At 49.1% G+C, this 20330-nt stretch overlaps 2 protein-coding genes across 2 annotated transcripts; both read right to left on the bottom strand.

The window, feature by feature from the left end:
* Positions 1-6620: 6620 nt before the first annotated feature.
* On the bottom strand, positions 6621-7532 carry LOC142004610 (olfactory receptor 10D3-like). The gene has a single exon (XM_074982227.1). The coding sequence runs from the start codon at positions 7530-7532 to the stop codon at positions 6621-6623; it is 912 nt and encodes a 303-aa protein (XP_074838328.1).
* Positions 7533-12286: 4754 nt separating this feature from the next.
* Positions 12287-13210, bottom strand: LOC142004609 (olfactory receptor 10D3-like). The gene has a single exon (XM_074982226.1). It carries the CDS (start codon positions 13145-13147, stop codon positions 12287-12289), a length of 861 nt encoding a protein of 286 aa, XP_074838327.1. The 5' UTR covers positions 13148-13210.
* Between the last annotated feature and the right edge of the window lie 7120 nt (positions 13211-20330).

The raw sequence follows: 20330 nt of genomic DNA, 5'->3' as shown, positions 1-20330 counted from the left end.
TATGTGTATGAACTCCGCTTGTTGGACAGTGGACTTATTTCCCACCTTTTATTCACATACGTATCTCACAGAGCTGGAAGAGACCTCTGATCTGGAAGATGGCACCGATCACAGGGCGAGAAAGGGGCCACCTGGAGGACCATACACTCCAGAGACGAGCTGAGAAAGGGGACATTCTATTCTATTCTATTCTATTCTCATGGAGTCATCTAGGTCCTTACCCCCAATTCTAATTAAAGTACTTTACAGCGTTCTATTTGTGGCTAACATTTGTCACCTCTGGTTTATGTCCTCTCTGTCTTACCCTTTCTGCAGAGAGATGGCCATGCCTACACAGAGATGGGCAGGCAGGTGCTGCCCAGGGAAGGACAGATGGCTGGATGGATCGATTTCTCTCCAAAGAAAATATTTGGCTGAGAACTTGCCCAGGGTGAGGCAGTCGGATGGATTCAGAGACTGTGGGACACAGACAGAAGAACGTTGCCAAAGCAGGAGCCTTACAGTGGCTGCAGTGTGAAAAGTTGTTCCAGCTGAGTGGAATTCTTCCTTTCTCTCTATGGCCCGGACTCCACTCTACCATCCAGCTTTCTCATCCCAAGGCCCATCATCCAGGACAAGGGCACAGCCTTGGTACTTGGGATTCAGCCGGGAGCCTTCTTCCACTCTGACGCTAGGGCCCACAGCACTGCAGAGCCCACAGCATTCTCACTACAACCCACCTCATTAGCTCTGTCTTTATATCCCTGCAGGCCGCATGGGACCAGGGCTGTGAATGTCCTCCAGGTCTCTGGTCCGAAACCTCTGCAGAGTCGGCCAATTAAACAAGATTGGGCATTGCTTGTTGCTGATAACTGACCAGGCCTCAGCTGGCATTCATCTGAGTACAGCCATGGACCTAAAAGGACCAGATCCCCAGCTCCACCAGAGTCTGGATTCTGTCCTCTCTCCCCTGTCTGACTCCTGGGCAACTCCACTGGATTGCCGAGAGCAGTCGCCCCTCCCAGACTCCTCACGGGTGTAAATCAGGAGTAAATTCACTGAAGTGAATGGAGCTGTGTAGATTTCTGCCAGATGAGGATCAAACCCAGCCACTCTAATGGGGATGAGTCATGTTTCTCCAGGTGCTCCTGCCATGGGACACAAGCCAGAGAATTCCCCCCGAGTTTGTGAAATAGGAGTAAACTGGCCCACACACTCAGCAGGACATCTCTGCCGCCATCACAGCATTCTGCTCGGTACGTGTCACCTTCTGCTCCCCTGCCTCCCACCTCCGTGTAACCCTGTGCTCAGGGATGTGTTGCTGCATTGGGTGGTTGGGCCTGAGACACAGACACAGGAGAACAATTGTCTTGTGCACCACGTCACATCCCTTTCTGTATTATGACAGAGGCCCGAAGAAGAGCATCGAGTGTTCTCATGCAGGACAGTAGACCCCAGATAATCCAACCAGATTCTATCCTTATTCTTCTTTGTGTCAGCTCAGGTGCTGAGCAGGAGAATAATAGAATCATAAACTCCTAGGGCTGGAAGGGACCTCAGGATGAGAGAGAAACCAGCCCCCTGCCTCAAGCAGGATCAATCCCAATTAAGTGATCCCAGACAGGACTTAGTCAAGTCAGGACTTAAATCCCTCTAGCGATGGAGAATCCACCACCTCTACCATGTCTGATAGTATTCATGAGCGAAGTAGACCAGACAGAGTATGAATTATCAGTCCTGTTTTCCAAGGGGGGAAACTGAGGCTCAGAAAGTGTCAGGGGAAACTTTTAAAGAAGGCAGGATCCCCTCCCTCCTTGTTGTGCACTCACGTTGCACTCTCTTCCTGCACCCTTGTGCAAATGCTCAATCTGGTTGAATTGTGGAAGGTGACAATGGATATCTGGGGAAGCTTTCCTGGATTCCAGTGTAAGCATTGGCCAGGCCACTCTTCTCTTCTCATTTGGTTCAGCGTAGCTCTGGGCCCTTCATCACTTCACACGGGTCTCTTACTCTCCCCTTTGCACTGTCAAAGCTCAGGACAAAGGGAGTTGAGATCTTTATGGCTGATGGAACTGAACCAAAACTACTTCTTTATTCGCCAAGAAAGTGGACAAGGTACACAACTCTACTCCACAGCTCCACTAAGAGATGAATGGTGGTCAGTTGCAGAGGTGGGAAATGCTTCAATGGAGACAGAGCCCAACGCACCATGGAGAGGGGGATGGGAGAGACACAAGGGAGATGAGGAGTGCTGATGGATGTGCAGCTCTGGGCTGTGCTAACTCTGGCCAGATGGCCCATACATGTGGTTTCAATCAAGGCACCCAATAAATACACAGAGTTGGTTTTCAGCGAGGGCACTTGGCCAGGTTTTATCACCGGCAAGGCACAGATCTAATGCCCTGGCTCAATGGTAACAGGTAGCATCACACATATATGCACATAGAATCTCCCTCACTGGAGATATTTAAATGAGAGTTAGATAGACACCCGTTAAGAAAGTTCTAGATGGGGCTTGGTCCTGCCATGAGGTCCCTTCCAGTTCTCGTGTTCTCTGCCTCTCTAATGAGGGACTGGCTCACTGAAAGGTGAAATTCTCCATTCACCATTGATCAAAGCGGTTGCCCCTGAGGAAGATCTTAAAACACACCAGTGACCCCTCGTTACCTCGTGCAGATGGGTTGTATGCAAACCTCTCTACCCATCAAGCTGCCCTCGTGCACATCTCATTTAGATGGCTCAGCCCGTCCCTGTGTTCCTTGGGGCATGTGTCTGGCAATGAACTCTTCTGCTACCACCATTTTGGACTGAGTGTTTCTGCAGGATCGGGCTGGGGCCGGCTGGGCTGTGTGAGTTGGACCCGGCCTCCTGTGTACAACTGAGCTGTGGTGTATGGCTGAGATGTTTTGACTACTTCAGCTCAGGCTTCACATCGGGTCTCTCATACTAGGCCTCAAATTTACCACGAGGGGTTTTTCCCTCAATGATCTCATTGATCCGTTGGTCCATGCCCCAGCTGACAGTGCAAAGAAGGCACCTTGAGATTCCTCTGATTGCTCTAATTTCCTGCCCTTCCTCTGGTGGGCAGCTTCCTTGGGAGCCACAATGCAGGGGCAGAAACAGTTGTGATAATTAATCTTAGGAGACTTGTTTACCTTAGCAAAGGAATAACATCCCACAGGGAGGCGTAGCCATTGGGGTTAATTAAAAAATTGTTTCTAATGAGTACCCAGGCCAGGCCTTCTCTCTGGGATGCGAACCAAGCTTTCAACTTACTCTTCGTTTACATCAGCTGAGTTCCTTGTTTCATTGCCACGGAAACCAGACCTGGAACCACTTTGGATTGTTTTATTTGGAGGATCGTTACTTTTATCAGCAGTATTGTGGTAGGACCTACAGTCTGTCACTAAGACGCGGGTCCCTTTGCGAAACGCAGAGCACAGACACCTGGGGACTGTCCGCACATGAATGTGTCATGCACATCACAGCTGAGAGAGACAAAGAATTGAAGTCATCCACGGGGAAAGTCATCAGGCCAAAGACAGCAACCAAGGAGATTGTAGATAAAGATCAGCTAAGTGAAGGAATCTTTGCGGTGGCTGGACGTAGGAAGCTGAAGGGACATGAACACCATCCAACCAACTTGGGAGGTGTCTCTTTTGCCCATCGTTTTGATGTATGAAACCCATTGGGTGTGTTCCCTCAAATTAGCTCTAACTTCCCTCCTTTTCTCCAAGTGTTTCTTTCCACACCCTGAGTCTGTGCTCGCAATCTTGGGAGCGTTGGTTGTGGAGACAACCCAGGGGTGGTGTGAAATTTACCCACATTACTAAGTGTGGGCTGGAGGTGGTGCTGGGCTGTATCAATGGAAAGCAGACTCTCGAGATTCAACTGGACGCTGGTCCCCACGAATGTCTCCACCGGGAGGTGCAGTAGATGCTGGCACCGGTCATGCTTAATGCGGGAGATTCTATGGCTTGAGCTCAAAGCCAGCTGGCTGTCAGCTAAGGCTGTAGGGAAGACTCTCGCTGCCATTAGATGGGACAGTGATGGACACCCCACACCCATGGGGGTTGACATAATTCCCCAAGATGAGGAACAGCAAGAAGTCCTGTGCCACCTTATAAACTAAAAGATATTTTGGAGCATAAGCTGTGGTGGGTAAAGACCCGCTTCATCTTATGCTCCAAAATATCTGTTAGCCTATAAGGTGCCCCAGCACTTCTTGTTTTCAAAGATACAGACTAACTCGCCTACCCCTCCCATACAATCCGAGGAAGTTTTTCTAGAGCCCCCCTTAAATTCCCGGATGAGTCCCCACTTGTAACCACGTACAGATGGACTGATACCTGGAGCCTCTGTCACTATGAGCAGGAGCTTGTACATTTTAAGTGAAATGCCAGCTGGTTTTCACTCCAACTCCTGCACTGAGATGTCCAGGTTCCAGGTTCTACTCTACCTGTGGGCAAGGTACTCTACCAGGTTCTACTCTACCTGCCAGCTCCAGGATTACAACTCAAGTGCCTGAAGACCCCAGTTTTCACTGGGTGTTTTCATTGACGCCCTGGAACTAAAAGCATGACCGGAAACATCACTTAACCCTTAGGAAAAGCTGGGGAGTAGACTCCTGTATCTCTCTAGCTATACGTGGTTGTGATTCTGCTTGACGGCACAGAATACCACAGACAAGAGTTGTGTAGGCTACACTTAGCATGAAAACCATTAAGACTTTGGCTATGGCTACACTCTGGTTGCTATTTCCGGAACAAACGTATCCCAAAGTAGCAACTCTGTGGCTGGAACTCAAAGCAGCAGTGTTGTTTGGAGAACAGGAGTCCATTTCCTCTACTCATGTCGTGAATCTGTGGAATAAATTAACTTGAAATATATCAGAGACGTAGCCGTGTTAGTCCGTATCTTCGATAACAACAAGAAGTGCTCGGGCACCTTATAGACTAACAGACCTTTTGGAGGATAAGCTTTTGTGGGCAGAGACCCAAGACTCATGCACCTGACGAAGCAGTTCTTTGCCCAAGAAAACTTATTCTCCATGGGAATTTTCTAAGTCACTTTAGGGGCCCATCTGCACACTTGGCTTAATCTAATTCTTGACCTACCCTGCACCTCTCCACGCTCTGATTTGCTCACCTTGATCACTTTTTTCTGATTTGTCCTCCTTGATTACTGTTTTTGGTTCTCTGTGCCTTAAATATTGAGTCTGTTCTGGTCTGGCTATTGGCTGAAGCAGTGGGTCTGTCCCACGAAAGCTCACTGAATCAATTAGTTTGCCAGTCTTTAAAGAGCTATTTGAATGCTTTTTCTTCCAAAGGATCTGTGAGTCTATAAGGTGCCACAGGACTTCTTGTTGTTAACCAGAAATAGTTTACAAAGTTTGGGTAATATAAGTTATTAGCAGGTCATAGGCTTTGACCAGTTTTCTTCACCATTACTGCTCCAAGCTGAGTTGTTCTCTGCTAAGGCTGTAGAGCCGACTCAGTCTTTCTGCAAGTCGTCGAGGTGCCACTACATGGGACAGTCAACCACACCGCTAGGTGTGTAGGTTACATAGAGTACATCTGAAATTTTCAAAGTCCTTGATGACATTTGATCCAAAGGTGCGTACCCAAGTTTCACAGCGCTATTTTTATAGAAAGTGTGAGAAAGCCCTTCTAGTCTACATACCATCAAAACAAAAAAGCAGTCAATTAGCACTCCTGACCCACAAACCTGTTAGCCAGCATTTTAATGGAGTGGGCCATTCTGTTAATGACTTTAGAGTTTGCGTCTTACTGAAGAGGAATTTTCACAACGCTGAATTCTCTTTTATATTCAAATTTGACACATTAAGACATGGTTTGAACCGGGTTGGGAGCATTCTGGGTCACTATAGGGGTCCGTTTGCATACTTGGCTTCATCTAATTCTTTACTTCCCTCCCCCCCACCCCTCTACTCTCCAATTTGCTCACCTGGATCTTTTTTTTTCTGATTTGTCCTCCTTGATTACTGTTTTTTTTTCTCTGTGCCTTAAATATTGAGTCTGTTCTGGTCTGGCTCTGGGCTGAAGAAGCGGGTGTGTCCCACGAAAGCTCACCTAATAAATGACTTTCTTAGTCTTTAAAGTGCTACTTGACTGCTTTTTGTTTTGATAGTGCTCTTTTAAGAATGCTTTTCAATTTCTACTAGCCATGGTTGTAAGAGGTTCACTAGAAGCTTTGATAGAAGTTAACCCAAAAAGACTTTTGCAATTTGCGTTCCCATCACTAGGTAGACTCACACCTGGGACCTCTGTGATGCAGTTTGAGCTCCTCAGCTAAGACTGTAGAGATGACTCACTCGTTCTCTTGGCCAGTGATCAAGGTGCCACTCCATGGGACAAAACCACACCCTGGGTCTATCTGTCCCCCAAATTACACCTGACATTTTCAAAGTTCTTTGTGAGATTTGGATCTCCAGTTCCCACTGAATAGGGGGCACTCGGACAGTGCTAGAGGTCTCCCAAGCAGCATGTAAACAAGAACTAGTTATTTTAAGGAGCATTTCTGCAGCTCCAAATACGTAGAAGGGGATAGGGAGTGACACAAAGATTCGGAAAAGCCATGGAGCAACCATGCACAAAGACGTTTCCATGCAAACCCACACATCAGCGGGTAGGGAATACAGCCCCTCTCAGTTTTGTCAGAGAAGCTTTCATGTCCTTGTTCCTCAGGGTGTAGATGGCCGGATTCAGCGCTGGCGTCACCACAGTGCAGAAGATTGGAAAAAAGGTCGCCAGCATTTGGCTCAGTTGTGACCGTGTGTAGGGCAGGGCACAGGGCAAAAAGAAGAGCGTCACCACAGCCAGATGTGAGGAACAAGTGGAGGCTGCTTTCCGCCATTCTTTGGCTGAGTTCATCCTCAGCAAGGAGCAGACGATCCTGATGTAAGAGGCGAAGATGAGGAGAAAGCAGATCAAGGGCGCCAATCCAGTGTTGGTGACGGTCACGGTCACGAGGACGTGTGTGTCGGCACAGGCCAGCTTCACCAGCAGGAAGATGTCACAGATGTAATAGTCCAACACATTGGAGCCGCAGTAGGGCAGCGTGAAGGTCAGGCTGGTGAGGATGGTGGAGTGAATGAAGCTGCCGATCCAGGCTGCGGCAGCCAGGAGGGCGCATACCCTCTGGTTCATGATGAGCAGGTAGCGTAGTGGATGGCAGATGGCCACGTACCGGTCATAGGCCATGACCGTGTAGAGAAGGCACTCGGTGCTGCCCAGGGAATGGAAGAAGAAAACCTGGGACATGCATCCGCCCAGTGAGATATCTCTGCTCTGACTCCAGAGGATGGCCAGCAATTTTGGGGTGCTGATGGAAGAGAGCCCAATGTCCACCATGGCAAGGTTGCAGAGAAAGAAATACATGGGGGTGTGCAGGCGGGAGTCAGTGAAGACAGCTGATAAGATGAGCAGATTGCCCAACAAGGCACAAAGGTAGAAGGCTAGGAAGGCAAAGAAGAGGATGGTCTGGAGGCCGTCAGAATTGGGGATCCCCAAGAGGATGAAATGAGTCACCATCGTGCTGTTCACCTGGCTCGTTTGGGAATCATTTCTGGGGGGAGGAGAGAAATAATGCCAAGGACTTAGTGAAACAAAACCCCTATCATACACAGCCGCGATGTTCACTGCTGCATTTCCCCCCATTACTGTGTGGGTGTGCTGCGTATTCCTGGCATTGTAATGCAATTTGGGGTAAGGACTTCACTGGGCTGGCATTGATCAGAGAGGGGAAAAACTTCTGCCTGGAAGATCTAGCAGTCCAGAGATGAGGAGAGAAAGTGATCGTCTATTCAATTCTACCCTAGTATAGCCCAGTCTAGTCTATTCCAATGGCGTCATCTAGGCTTTTCACCTCATATCTAACCAAAGCACCTTAAACATGTTTGCCGTTGGAGGCAAACATTTGTCATCTGAGGATCGTTCCCTCCCTGTGTTACCCTCTCTGCCGAGTGACGGCCATGCCTACGCGGCATCCCTGTGCTCCGGGAACCTTGTGTTGTTATAAAAGCAAGGGCTGTTCCATGTTTGTGTTAAGGAAGAGGAGGAGGGTGGAACATGGAAAGCGATGAATGTGGCGAGGGATTACCTCAGATCCATTAACGATGGGAGCTCTTGGGTGGGCACTGAGAAGGAAGAAAGACGAAAGAAGGAGAAAGGGAATTGCCACAGCCACTGGAATTATGGGTAATGGGTTTGGCTACTCCTCTGCTTCCAGCATGGTCAGAGCTCACAATCTCATCCATAGGCGCTCAGCAACCTCACTGAAATTGCCCCAGGCGTCCTGGCCACGGCTTGTCAGCAAGAAGCCATGACCGGCTGGCTGGACCGTGTGGGTGTCATGGAGGATGAGATGCGGAGGACAACATCAGTGAAACTGTCTGAAATCTGCCAGGGATTTTATCCAGGCTGGGCTGAGAGGAGATGTTGGCAGCTTAGGGTGATGAGAGATGGGGAGAGGGAGGTAAATGACATAGAGACAGGCAGGCAGGTGCAGCTCAGGGAAGGACAGATGGACTTTGGAATCAAGTTCTCGCTCAGGAAAATACCTGGCTGAGAACTTCCTCAGGCCGAGGCACAGGGACTGGTGCAGAGACCGAGAGACGGAGAGAGAAGATCTTTACAAAGCAGGAGCCTTACAGTGGCTGCATCGCGAGAGGCTGCTCCAGCAGAGGGGAATTCTTCCTTCTCATCTCCGGCCGGGATTCCAGTCTAGCATCTTCCAGCTCTCTCGCCCCAAGGACCCATCGTCCAGCACAGGTGCAAAGCCCGGGCGCTGGGACTCACCCGGGAGCCCACGTCCACTCTGATGTTAGAGATGGTTTCTGCAGCACATTGCCCCACGCTACTGCAGAGCCCATGGCATTCTCACCCCATCCAACCTCGTTGGCTGTTATCTTTATATCCCTGCAGGCCGCATGGGACAAGGGCTGTGAATCTCCTTCAGTTTACTGGTCTGAAGCTCGTGCAGAGTCCATCGATTGGAAGAGATTGGTCACCCCCGAGGGTGACGTGAGACAAAGATCTGATGGGTGTGCAGCTGTGGGCTCTGCTAACTCCAGCCAGACAGCCCACACCGCTGGCTCCAACTGAGCTGCCCAATAAACGCGCAGAGTTGGTTTTCAGCTAATGTAATTGCTCAGACTTTATTGCTGGCAAGGCACAGATTTAATTCCCTGGCTCAGTGGTAACAGGAATATGCCCCTGGAAACTCCATTATTGGAGATTTATAAGAGCAGGTTAGATGGACATCCATCAGGGATGGTCTAGAGGGTGCTAGGTCCTGCCAGGAGGGCAGGGGACTGGATTCGATGACCGTTCGAGGTCCCTTCCAGTTCTAGTGTTCTATGATTCCATAATGAGGGACTGGCTCACTGAATGACTGAATTCTCCATTGTGCCGTTGGTCGCAGACATTGTCTCTGAGGTACATCTTTAGACCCAAACACAAACCAGTCACGTATTTGCATGTCGTACCCAGGGGCCCCTCATTACCGTGTGCACATTGGTTCAAACCAAACCTCTCTACCCCTCCAGCTGTTCTCATGAACTTCTCCTTATGTTGGCTCAGCCTGTCCCTGTGTTCCTTGGGGAATATGTCTGCGACTGAGCTCTTCTGCTTTCACCTCTACGAGCTGGGCATTTCTGCGGGATAAGGCCCATTCCTTCTAGGTTCTGGGAGGTGGGCCTGGCCTCTTGCTTACAACTGAACTTTGCTGTTTGGCTGTGAAGCTTTGACTACTTCAGCTCAGGCCTTGGTCCTCACACCAGACCTCTGATACCAGGCCTCAAGTCTACTACGAGGGGGTTTTCCATCAATGATCTCATTGATCCGTTGGTCCATGCCCCAGCATTCCACTGTTAATAAGCCCCTTTGAGATTCCTCTAATTGCTCTAATTTCCTGCCCTTCCTCTGGTGGGCAACTTAGAAGCAGAGGTGATAATTAATCTTAAGCGAGGTGTTGTCCCCAGCCCAGACATAACATCCCACAGGGGCAATGGCTGTTGGGGTTAATTAAAATGCTATTGCTAATGAGTTCCCAGGCTGGGTCTTCTCACCGGGTTGGGGACCAGGCTCTGAAGTTACCCTTGGCTTGCATCAGCTGGGTGACTTGTTTCGTTGCCACAGAAACCGGAGCTGAAGCCGCATTTCAAGATTTTTTATTTGGGTTATCACTATTATTATCACTGTAATTATGGTAGGACCTACAGTCTTTTACTGAAATGTGGACCCCTTTGTGAAACACCCGGCACAGACACATAAAGACTGCCCACTCATGAATGTGACACGCACGTCACAGCTGAGGAAGACAAAGAACTGAAATGGCCCATGTATAACACATAGGGACATTGACCTGGCCAAGGACAGGAACCGTGAGGGCTATTCATAAAGATCAGGCACGCGAAGGGACTTTGGGGTTGCTGGACTTTAGAACCTGAAGGGAAACAGACTCTGCCCAAGCTATTGGGCAAGCTGTCCATTGCTGTTTTAATCACTGTTTTAATTCCCTCTTGTAATTAAATTGTTTCTTGCTGACCTTCCAATCTGTGGTAGCCCACAGGGAAGTATGGACTTTGGACGCAACCCAGGCATGGTATGAAATATCCCCACATTACTGGCGGGGAGTGGGTGGGCACTGAGGTTGTTCTGTGTTATATTAATGGAATGGAGCGGCTAGATATTAAACCTGACCCTGGTTCCTTCTGGCTCCATCTGGTCGAAAAGTTTCAGTTGGGTCACCTGCAGACCCAGTTTGTCAGTGGGAGGGACCAAACCTTGGGAGACTGAATTAAATATGAGAGCCTCTACTGCCAGGATCAGCCACCCACGAGCGGCACGTGAGCCAATTTCAATCATTGTGCAAGGCAGGAGCTCAACCCCACCTCTGCTCCTCCATGCAGCTGGGAGGTTGCTCATAGAAGACAAGCTAATGCTACCAGTCGCCACCACCTAAACAATCAAAATCTGCATCTTAACTTGTTTATTAAAGAAGCTGTTGTAAACAGACATATTTGGCTATATCTAAACAGCTGCATTATTTCAAAATAGGTTATTCCAGAAGAAATTGTGCTTCCACTTTTCTGGTTGCTCCCCTTCATTGTCAAGCAATGCAGTTATATTCTTCCTTAGTCATCCGTCCAGGTTTCCACTTCATATAAGCTTCCTTTTTGAGTTTAAGCTTGGCAAGGATTTCCCTGGTAAGCCGAGCTGGTTGCCTACCATGGTCACTGTGTGTTGAGCTATCCTTTTTTAAAAGTTACTCTGTAACACCTAGCAACCAGCTATGCTTTTTCATGTAACTCTTTTGTTTTGTTAATAATTCACCTTTTTTAAGGCAATGATTTGCCGACCGCCACCTCAATGGCAGCAAAGATCTGCATCTTCATTTATTGATTAGTGAAGCTGTTGTAAGTAGGGTTATTAGTAACTTCAGAAAGCATCACCAGCATAGAGCTCAAAAGGTTGAATTTCAGCACTCCAGCTCAGAAAGGTTGCTGAGTTACAAGTCCCTTAACGCTTAGTGAAGGCTGCAGAGTCAACTCACTCTCTTAGTAAGTGATTTTGGTTGTACTGGATGGGAAACACCACCACCATTGGGAAGCGTGTGAGTTACATTAATGTAAACAGTGTGGTGGCAGGAGCTGAATCCTGCTGAAGGAATTTGAGGAAGGTGTTCTTCTGAGATCATTAGCGTGGAAATGGGAAGAGTTGTAGGGGGTGTATATGTACACAATTGCCCATGAACACTTATGCTCCAAAAACATCTGTTGGTCAACAAGGTGCTACAGGACTTCTCATTATACCTGCTACCCAACAGCACTTGCAAAATAAAGCAAATATTTTCATATATAGGCCCTGAAATTCTTCTCATTCCATGTGAATGATCTCTAAAGAGCACATTCCTTCAGCAGGACTGAGCTCCTGATACCACATTCCTTACATCTGCGGAGGTACACAAAATCACTGCGAGATGGTAAACGGGTGTAGGAAGGCTGATGCTTCCAAAGTCATCTAGGAGGTTGTGATCCCACACACTCATTGAATTGAAGGCAGATTCGGCATTCCCCTCCCTTAGGCAGCCTTGACAATGTCTCCTGAACAGCATGTCAAAGGGGGCTAGGGATTATAGGACCATTTATTTCTAGAACTCCAAACAGATAGCGGGGGAAGTGGAGATATACAAAGATTTGGAGAAGCTGAAGAGGAGCCATGGAAATATATCTGTAGATGTGTTCACACACAGACCCTCTTACTACGTCTACGGTTGCTTCACATCAGCATGCAAGCATGAGACTCCCCCTAAGTTTTCTCAGAGCTGCCTTAACTTCCTTGTTCCTCAGTGTGTAGATCATGGGATTCAGCATGGGGGTCACCATGTTGGCAAAGATCTGAACAGCTGGAACCAGCACTTGATTGAGTTGGGGCAGTGCGTAGACCAGGGCACAGGGCCCGAAGAACAGTGTCACCACCACGAGATGAGAAGCACAAGTGGAAGCCGCTCTGAGCCACCCTTTGGCAGAGTTCTTCTTCAGAACGGCGAGGACAATGCGCATGTAGGACACAAGGATGAGGAGGAAGCAGGTCATGGGCACTAGACCTATGTTGGTGAAGGTCACGGTCTCAATGACATGTGTGTCTGCACAGGCTAGCTTGACTATGGGGAAGATGTCGCAGAAGAAATAGTCCACCACGTTGGACGCACAGTAGGGCAGCGTGAAGGTCAAGCTGGTGAGGATGGTGGCATGGAAGGAGCTGGCAATCCAGGTGCTGGCAGCCAGGAGGGTGCACACCTTCTGGTTCATGATGAGCAGGTAGCGCAGAGGATGACAAATGGCCACGTAACGGTCGTAAGCCATGACTGTGTAGAGCAGGCACTCGGTGCTGCCAAGAAAGTGCCCAAAAAAGACCTGGGACATGCACCCGCCCAACGAGATGACTCTGTTCTGACCCCAGAGGATGGCCAGCAATTTTGGGGTGCTAACAGAAGAGATTCCAATGTCCAGCACGGAGAGATTGAAGAGAAAGAAATACATGGGGGTGTGTAGGCGTGGATCAGCTAGGACAGCTGATAAGATGAGCAGGTTGCCAATTAGGGTGCAGATGTAGAAGGCTAAGAAGGTGAAGAAGAAGATCATCTGAAGGCCGTCAGTGTTGGGGATCCCTAAGAGGATGAAATGAGTCACTACAGTTTGGTTGACCAGTCCCGTTTGGGACTCATTCCTGGGTGGGACAGAGAAAGAATGTGAGCAAGTTATTGAGACAAAAAAATGTATTGTACAGTATCTATCTGTCTATCTATCCCCATACGCTGTATCTATCTCTCTAGCTATCTTCACCCTTCCTTCCAGTTCCCCCATTACTTTCCTTCATTGGGTGCAGCGTATATTTCTGTCGTTGTAATAGCATTTGGAGGTTCGGGCTTCACCGTGCTGACCCTTGTCATAGGTAGGGAAAATATCTGCCCAGAAGATCTTACAGTCCAGCGATGGGGAGAGAAATGGGACCTCTATTCTATTCTATTTTATTCTATTCAAGCTAAGCAATTTCTCTCTTATCTAGGCCGTTACCCCTAATTCTAATCAAAGGACCTTAGAGGTTTCCATTTGTGGCTAACAGTTGTCATCTGTGGTTTGTTCTTCTCACCCTCTCCAATGTGGTGCCCCCTGTGTTTCGGTAGGCTATGTCTACACTGTGGAGCGAGGTAGACAGTGTTGAATCCTGAAATAGCCTATTTCAAATTTTACTCAAAATAGGATGCACAAGTTACACCGAGCAAACTGGGTCTCTTATTTCAAATTAGGGGCACAGTGTAAACATCACAGTAGGGTTTTGTTGTTGTAAAGGCACAGGTTGATCTGAGTTTGCATTAAGGCAAAGGAGGAGGATGGAATATGCAAACAGTGAACTGTGACGGATGGCCGCGTAACTGTCGTAAGCCATGACTGTGTAGAGAAGGCACTCGGTGCTTCCCAGGAAGTGGAAGAAGAAGAACTGGGACATGCACCCACCCAGCAAGACGACTCTGCTCTGACCCCAGAGGATGGCCAGCAATTCTGGGGTGCTAATAGAAGCGATTCCAATGTCCAGCATGGACAGATTGAAGAGGAACAAATACACACAGGTGTCATCATCATCATCAAGAACCGTGGGCTCAGCGCCCGTTGGTGTCTGATGACTCTCTCACTATTTCCTGCCATCTTTCCCTGTCCACTGCAGAGTGGCTTAGTTTCTGTAGATTAGCTCCGCACCAATCTACTACATCATCTACCCATTCTCTGTGAGCTCTGCCTCTCCTATTCGAACCGTCCATTACGCCGAATACCAGGGTCTTCATTTTTCATTCATCGTTCATTCTGCAATATGTCCAAATAGTTGTAGCTTCCGTTTTATAACCTTCTGCAGCAGGTTCTCTTTCTGCTGTATCTTCCTACGTAATTCCTCATTGGTGACCTTCTGCATTCACCCTGTTTTCCGAGTCTTTCTTTAACAACTCCTTTCGAATGCCAATATTCTTCTTTTCGAATCTTTCCTTATCACCCATGTCTCACACCCATGCAACATGCTGTTGAATGCACAGATTTTCAGGACGCCCGACTTCATTCTTAAGCTAATTGCTTTGCTTTTCCAGATCTTATCCATCGCCTTCAAACTCGCTCTTGCTTTCACTATTCTAGTCACTTTTTCCTTCTTACAGGCTAGACCATACGTTATGTTGCTCGCCGGATATGTGAACTTTCTCAGTGGCTTCATGGCAGAGTTACACCCGGGTGTGCAGGTGGAGAATTTCCCCTGTTTTCTTAAGGACGGAAGTCTTCCCCTTCAGGAGCGTTCTGCCGACATCCTGGCCGTCCTTGTTCCATGAGGAAGAAGGGATGCCTCAGCAGAGCTAGAGTTTCCCCACATTGCCAACAGGCCAAATGTCGGGAAAGCCTCTCCCGACAGAACCGCCAGCAGGAGATATGCAGATACTTTCCATAATACGTACATATTTGCTGGCCACCCTCTGCAATCTACACATAGCCTTAGCGAGAGAAAGAAGAGGAGGTTCAGCATCTTCACCTTGGCCTAACGTTTTTTCCATTGTACTCAGGGATGACAGTTTGATCTAGAGGCTCCTGACACCTCCACTACTCAACCTGTTCCAGCTCCGGGCACAGCTGGTCCTCACTAAGCCATGATCAGCAGGCTGGGCCCTCCCGATGTGGCAGAGGGTGAGATTTGAATGAGAATGTTGATGTGTGTGTTGCGTTCTGCCAAGCGGAGGCCGGGCTGAAGGGGAGAGGCTGGTGGGACAGGGTTATGACAGATGGGCAGAGGGAGATAAATGAAACAGAGACAAGCAGGCCAGTACCACACAGCAAGGATGGATGGATGGATGGATCCATTTTGCTAATGAATACATTGGCTGACAACTTCCCCAGGGGGAGGCAGGGGGACCGAAACAGACAGAGACCGAGGGACAGAGCGAGAAGATCGTTACGAAAGCAGGATCCTTACTGTGGCTGCATTGTGAGCGGCTGCTTCAGCTGATGGGAATTCCTCCTTCCCGTCTCCGGCTGTGATTCCCATCTAGCACCTTCCAGCTTTCTTATCCCAATGGTCCATCGTTCAGGACAGGTGCTCACCCAGGGGGCTTGGCTTCCAGTCAGGACCCAAATCCCCGGTGGAGCTAGCGAGGCCTGTCTGCGTCATATCATTCCACGCTGCTGCAGCTGCCACACCTTTCTCACAGCTTCTAGCCTCCTTAAGGCTCTGCCTTGTCTTTATAACCCCTTTGGGCCCCAAGGGACCAGGGTTGTAAATCTCTCCTGGTCTCCTGCACTGAGAAATTAACAGCCAGCAATTAACAGGGGCGGCGATAATTTCAGATAACGTTCCTGGGACCAGGCCTGCAGCCGGCATAGACACATGTAGCCCCATGGAACTGAAGGGGCCAGATCCTCAGCTTCTGCCAGGGTCCCGATCCTGCTCTCAATCCTCTAGGCCCGCATCCCAGGGAACTCTATTGGATTCCCTGGGCTGCTTCCCCTCCCAGACAGGCTCCTGCTTTAAATCAGGCGTCAATTGGACAAAATGAAAGGAGCTGTGGAAATTTCACCCAGCTGAGACTCAAACCCAGCCACTCTACTGGGGGGTGGGACTTTCAGGCTTGTCCAAGCCAGCGAATTCCCCCCAGGGTGTGAAAAGGGAATAAACTGTCCCCCACATGCTCAGGAGACGATCTTTGCAGCCAGCTCAGCTTTTTGCTTGGTTTATATCCCCCTCTGGCCTCCTTGACTCCTTCTCCATGTGCACAGGGATGTAGATGTGTGAGAGTCACTGCCCTGCAGATAGAGGACAACCTAAGGCCTGTGGCCCACCTCTAATCCCTTGGAGTGAGACAGAGCTCAGTGGTTTGATCATTGGTCTTGTAAACCTGGAGTTGGGAGCTCAATCCTGAAGAGGGCTGTTGAGAGGTCTGGTGTAAACAGATTAACAAAGTGTGCCATTGATGGTGATAGGTCCTGCTCTGAGCACAGAGGGCTGGAATAGATGACATCTCAAGGTCCTGGCCAGCTCTATGAGATCAGTATCTCTCCAGTTATGATTCACCACTTTTGTCTGTGTGGTAGAAACAACAAGAAGACAGTTGAGCCGTTCAGGCCAGGCCAGTCACCTGCACCAGCTTGATCCTGGTGTAACCGCCAACAGGTAGACTTCAACCTGTGACCTCTGGAGCTTAGTGCAGGAGGCTCTACGGGATGGCAGCTCAGCTGAGGCTGTAGAACATATAAACCAATGCATGTGCTGAGGAATAGCCAGATATTTATAAAAGATGGGAGGTCTTGAGCGGGTATTGCTGGGTCAGAGAAGGAAGGGAGAGGAAAGTAGGAGAAGGGGAACAACCACAACCACAGGAACTGCAGGGACTGGGGTTCAGCTGTTCCCCTGTTTCTAACATACTTCAAGCTCACAATCCGATTCATAGGCTCTCAGCACCTCAATGATGCAAATGGTTCCAGATCATCTGGCCACACTTTGCCATTCCTGTGCCACAACCAGCTGTCTGGGCCCTGTTGAGCTCAGTGGATGAAGCCTGAAGGACTATATGAAGTGTCTGTTTGTGGTTTCAAAAGGAACTTCTCCAGGCAGGAGAGGCTGGGCGGAGGGGAGAGGTTGGCAGGTTGGGGTCATGAATGGTGAGCAAATGGAGGTAAATGATGGGCAGGCAGAGCTGCCCACGGAAGGACACTTTGATGGCTAGATCAGAGTCTCTCTAAAGAATATACTTAGCTGACAACTTCCCCAGGGCAAGGCAGAGGGACATATTCACAGACTGAGTAGCAGAGAGAGAAGAAATTTACCAAACCAGGACCTTTACAGTTTTCTCCTTGGTGTGTGTCCTCCACTGCTCCCTCGCCCCGTTCTCTGGATCTCTATGTGCTCAGGGATGCGTTGGTGCATTGGATGGTTAGGCGTGAGGGTGAAATTCACTGCTCTGCAGACAGAGGACAGCCCTCGTCCTGTGCACCACTTCACATCCCTTCTGGCACTATGGCAGACTCAAAGAAGAGGGGGGTGAGCTGTCTCATGCAGTGCCATAGACCTCCGAACCACCAGCTAGATGGTGTCCCCATTCTTCTGAGGGTCTGCTCAGGTGCCGAGCAGGAGACACCCTGTTTGTTAGTGTTCACTAGCTCACTAGACCACTCAAGAAAAGAATCATCCAAGCTGTTTTCCAAGGGGAAATTAAGGCACATGAAATGTCAGGGGAAGATTTTCAAAGGAGCCAGGATGCTCCCTTTCCCTGTGGACTCACATTGGGCTCTCTTCCTGCGCCCTTGTTGAAACGCTCAATCCGGTTGAATTGTATAAGGTGACTATGGGCATCTGTAGAAGCTCTCCTACAATCCAGTCTAACGTTGGCCATAACACTCTCCTTCTCCCAAGGGGTTCAAAGTAGCTCTGCGTCCTTCTGCACATGGCATGTGGTCTCTCACCCTCCCCTTTGGGTAATAAGGTTCAGGAGAAAGGACATTGGGAGATTTAAGGCTGATTAAACTGAACAAAACATCTTCTTCATGAACCAAGAAATTGGATAAGATACTCATCTCTACTGCCCATCGGCACTAGGGGATGGATGGTGGTTAGCTACAGTGCTGGAAAACTCTTTGATGGAGACACATCCCAAGGTGCCAGTTTTGGGCCCTCCAGTATAAAAAGGATGTGGATTTGCTGGAGCAGGTTCAGCAGAGGGCAACAAAAATGATTAAGGTTCTGGAGCGCAAGACCGATGAGGAGAGGCTGAGGGATTTGGGCTTGTTTAGTTTACAGAAGAGAAGACTGAGGGGTGATTTAATAGCAGCCTTCAACTTCCTGGAGGGGAGCTCTGAAGAGGAGGGTGAGAAACTGCTCTCAGTGGTGTCAGATGGCAGAACAAGGAGTTGAAGAGGGAGAGGTGTAGGTTGGATATTAGGAAAAACTACTTCACCAGGCAGGTGGTGAAGCACTGGAATGTGTTGCCTAGAGAGATGGTGGATATTTCCATCCCTAGAGGTTTTTAAGTCCCAGCTGGACAAGGTCCTGGCTGGGATGACTTAGTGGGGGTTGATCCTGCTTGAAGCAGGGGGCTGGACTAGATGACCTCCTGAGGTCCCTTCCAGCCCTGTGATTCTCTGCCACAGAGAGTGGGATGGGAGAGGGACAAGGGACACCAGGAGTGTTGATGGATGTGAAGCTGTGGGCTCTGATAACTCTGGCCAGATAGCCCGTAGAGCTGGCTCAAGACGACCAGCCCAATAAATGTGCAGAGTCGGTTTTCAGCGAAGGTGCTCAGTAGGGTTTTATTACGGGCAAGGCACAGATCTAACGCCCTGGCTCGATGGCAACAGGTAGGACCAGATGTGTACGCCCACGGAATCTCCATCGCTGGAGATATTTAAGAGCCGGTTAGATAGACATCTACCAGGGATGCTGTATATGGTGCTGAGTCCTGCCATGAGGGCAGGGGACCGGACGCAATGACCTCTGGACGTCCCTCCCATTTTTAGCGTTCCATCATTCTGTGACAAAGGGCTTTCTGAGTGAATGGTGGGATTCTCCGTACTCCCATTGGTCAAAGACATTGCCTATGCGGTACATTTTTACACACAAATACAATACAGCTGTGTGGTCCATTTGATGTCTCCAAAGGCCCCTCATTCTTGTGCATGTGGGTTCAATCCAAACCGCTTTATCCATCCATCTGTTTTCCTGACCTTCGCCTGACGTTGGCTCAGCCTGTCCATGTTCTCCTCGAGGGGAGTGTCTGGCACTGAGATCTTCTGCTACCGCCATTATGGACTGGGTGCTTCTGCAGGATCAGGCCCGTTCCCTCTGGCTTCTGGGAGCCGGGCCCGGCCTCCTGCTCACAACTGAACTTTGCTGTAGAGCTGCAAAGTTTCGACCACGTTAGCTCAGGCCTCACGCCAGGCCTCTGACACTGGGCCTCAGATCTACTACTAGGGGTTTTTCCGTCAATGATTTCCTTGATCCGTTGGTCCACGCCCCCGCATCACAGTGTTAATGAGGCCCCTGGACATTCCTCTAATTGCTGCAATTTCCTGCCCTTCCTCTGGTGGGCAGCTTACTTGGGAGCCAGAATGCAGAGGGAGAAGAAGATGTGATAATTAATCTTGGGAGATGAGTTGTCCCCAGCCCAGGCATAACATGCCATGGGTGGCAATGGCCACTGGCGTTAATTAAAATGTTATTCGTAACGAGTTCCCAAGTGAGGCCTTCTCACTGGGACGGGAACCTGGCTCAGACCTTACTCTTGACTTGCATCAGCTGCGTGCCTTTTTTTTTCTTTTGTTGCCATGGAAACCAGAACAGGACCTGCATTTGACTCTTTTATTTGAATTCTAACGATCTTTATCACCTGTATTATGGTAGGACCTGTCTGAGTTGTAGTCCCCTCTGCGAAACGTGCAGCACCGCTGCATAGAGAGTGTCTACGCACGAATGTCACGTACACGTCCCAGCTGAGAGAAACAGAAATTGAAATGATCTATGCTAGCACATGGAGGAAGTGGCCGCACCAAGGACAGCAACCCTGAGGGGTACCGAGAAAGCTCAGGCATGTGAAAGAGACTTTTGGGTTGCTGGACTTAAGAACCTAGTGGGAGAAGGACGCTGCCCAAGCTACTTGGGGTATTCCTCTAGCTCGTGGTTTATTTTGATGACCCCTGTTTGCCGTGTTTTCTCAAATGATGGCGGATTTAATTCCTTCCTTTCATTAAAGTGATTCTTTCTGCACTCTGACTCTGCGGTAGCCCATGGGGAAGCATGGGCTTTCAC

Source organism: Carettochelys insculpta, chromosome 32, assembly GCF_033958435.1.
Source record: "Carettochelys insculpta isolate YL-2023 chromosome 32, ASM3395843v1, whole genome shotgun sequence".
Classification (NCBI taxonomy): Eukaryota; Metazoa; Chordata; order Testudines; family Carettochelyidae; genus Carettochelys; species Carettochelys insculpta.
Note: the sequence above shows the minus strand (reverse complement) of the source record. Positions and strands in the feature narration are given on the sequence as shown.

Coding starts and splice junctions, on each gene's coding strand:
- LOC142004610 (XM_074982227.1), bottom strand. CDS start 7,532: ATGGTGACTCATTTCATCCTCTTGGGGATCCCCAATTCTGACGGCCTC.
- LOC142004609 (XM_074982226.1), bottom strand. CDS start 13,147: ATGATCTTCTTCTTCACCTTCTTAGCCTTCTACATCTGCACCCTAATT.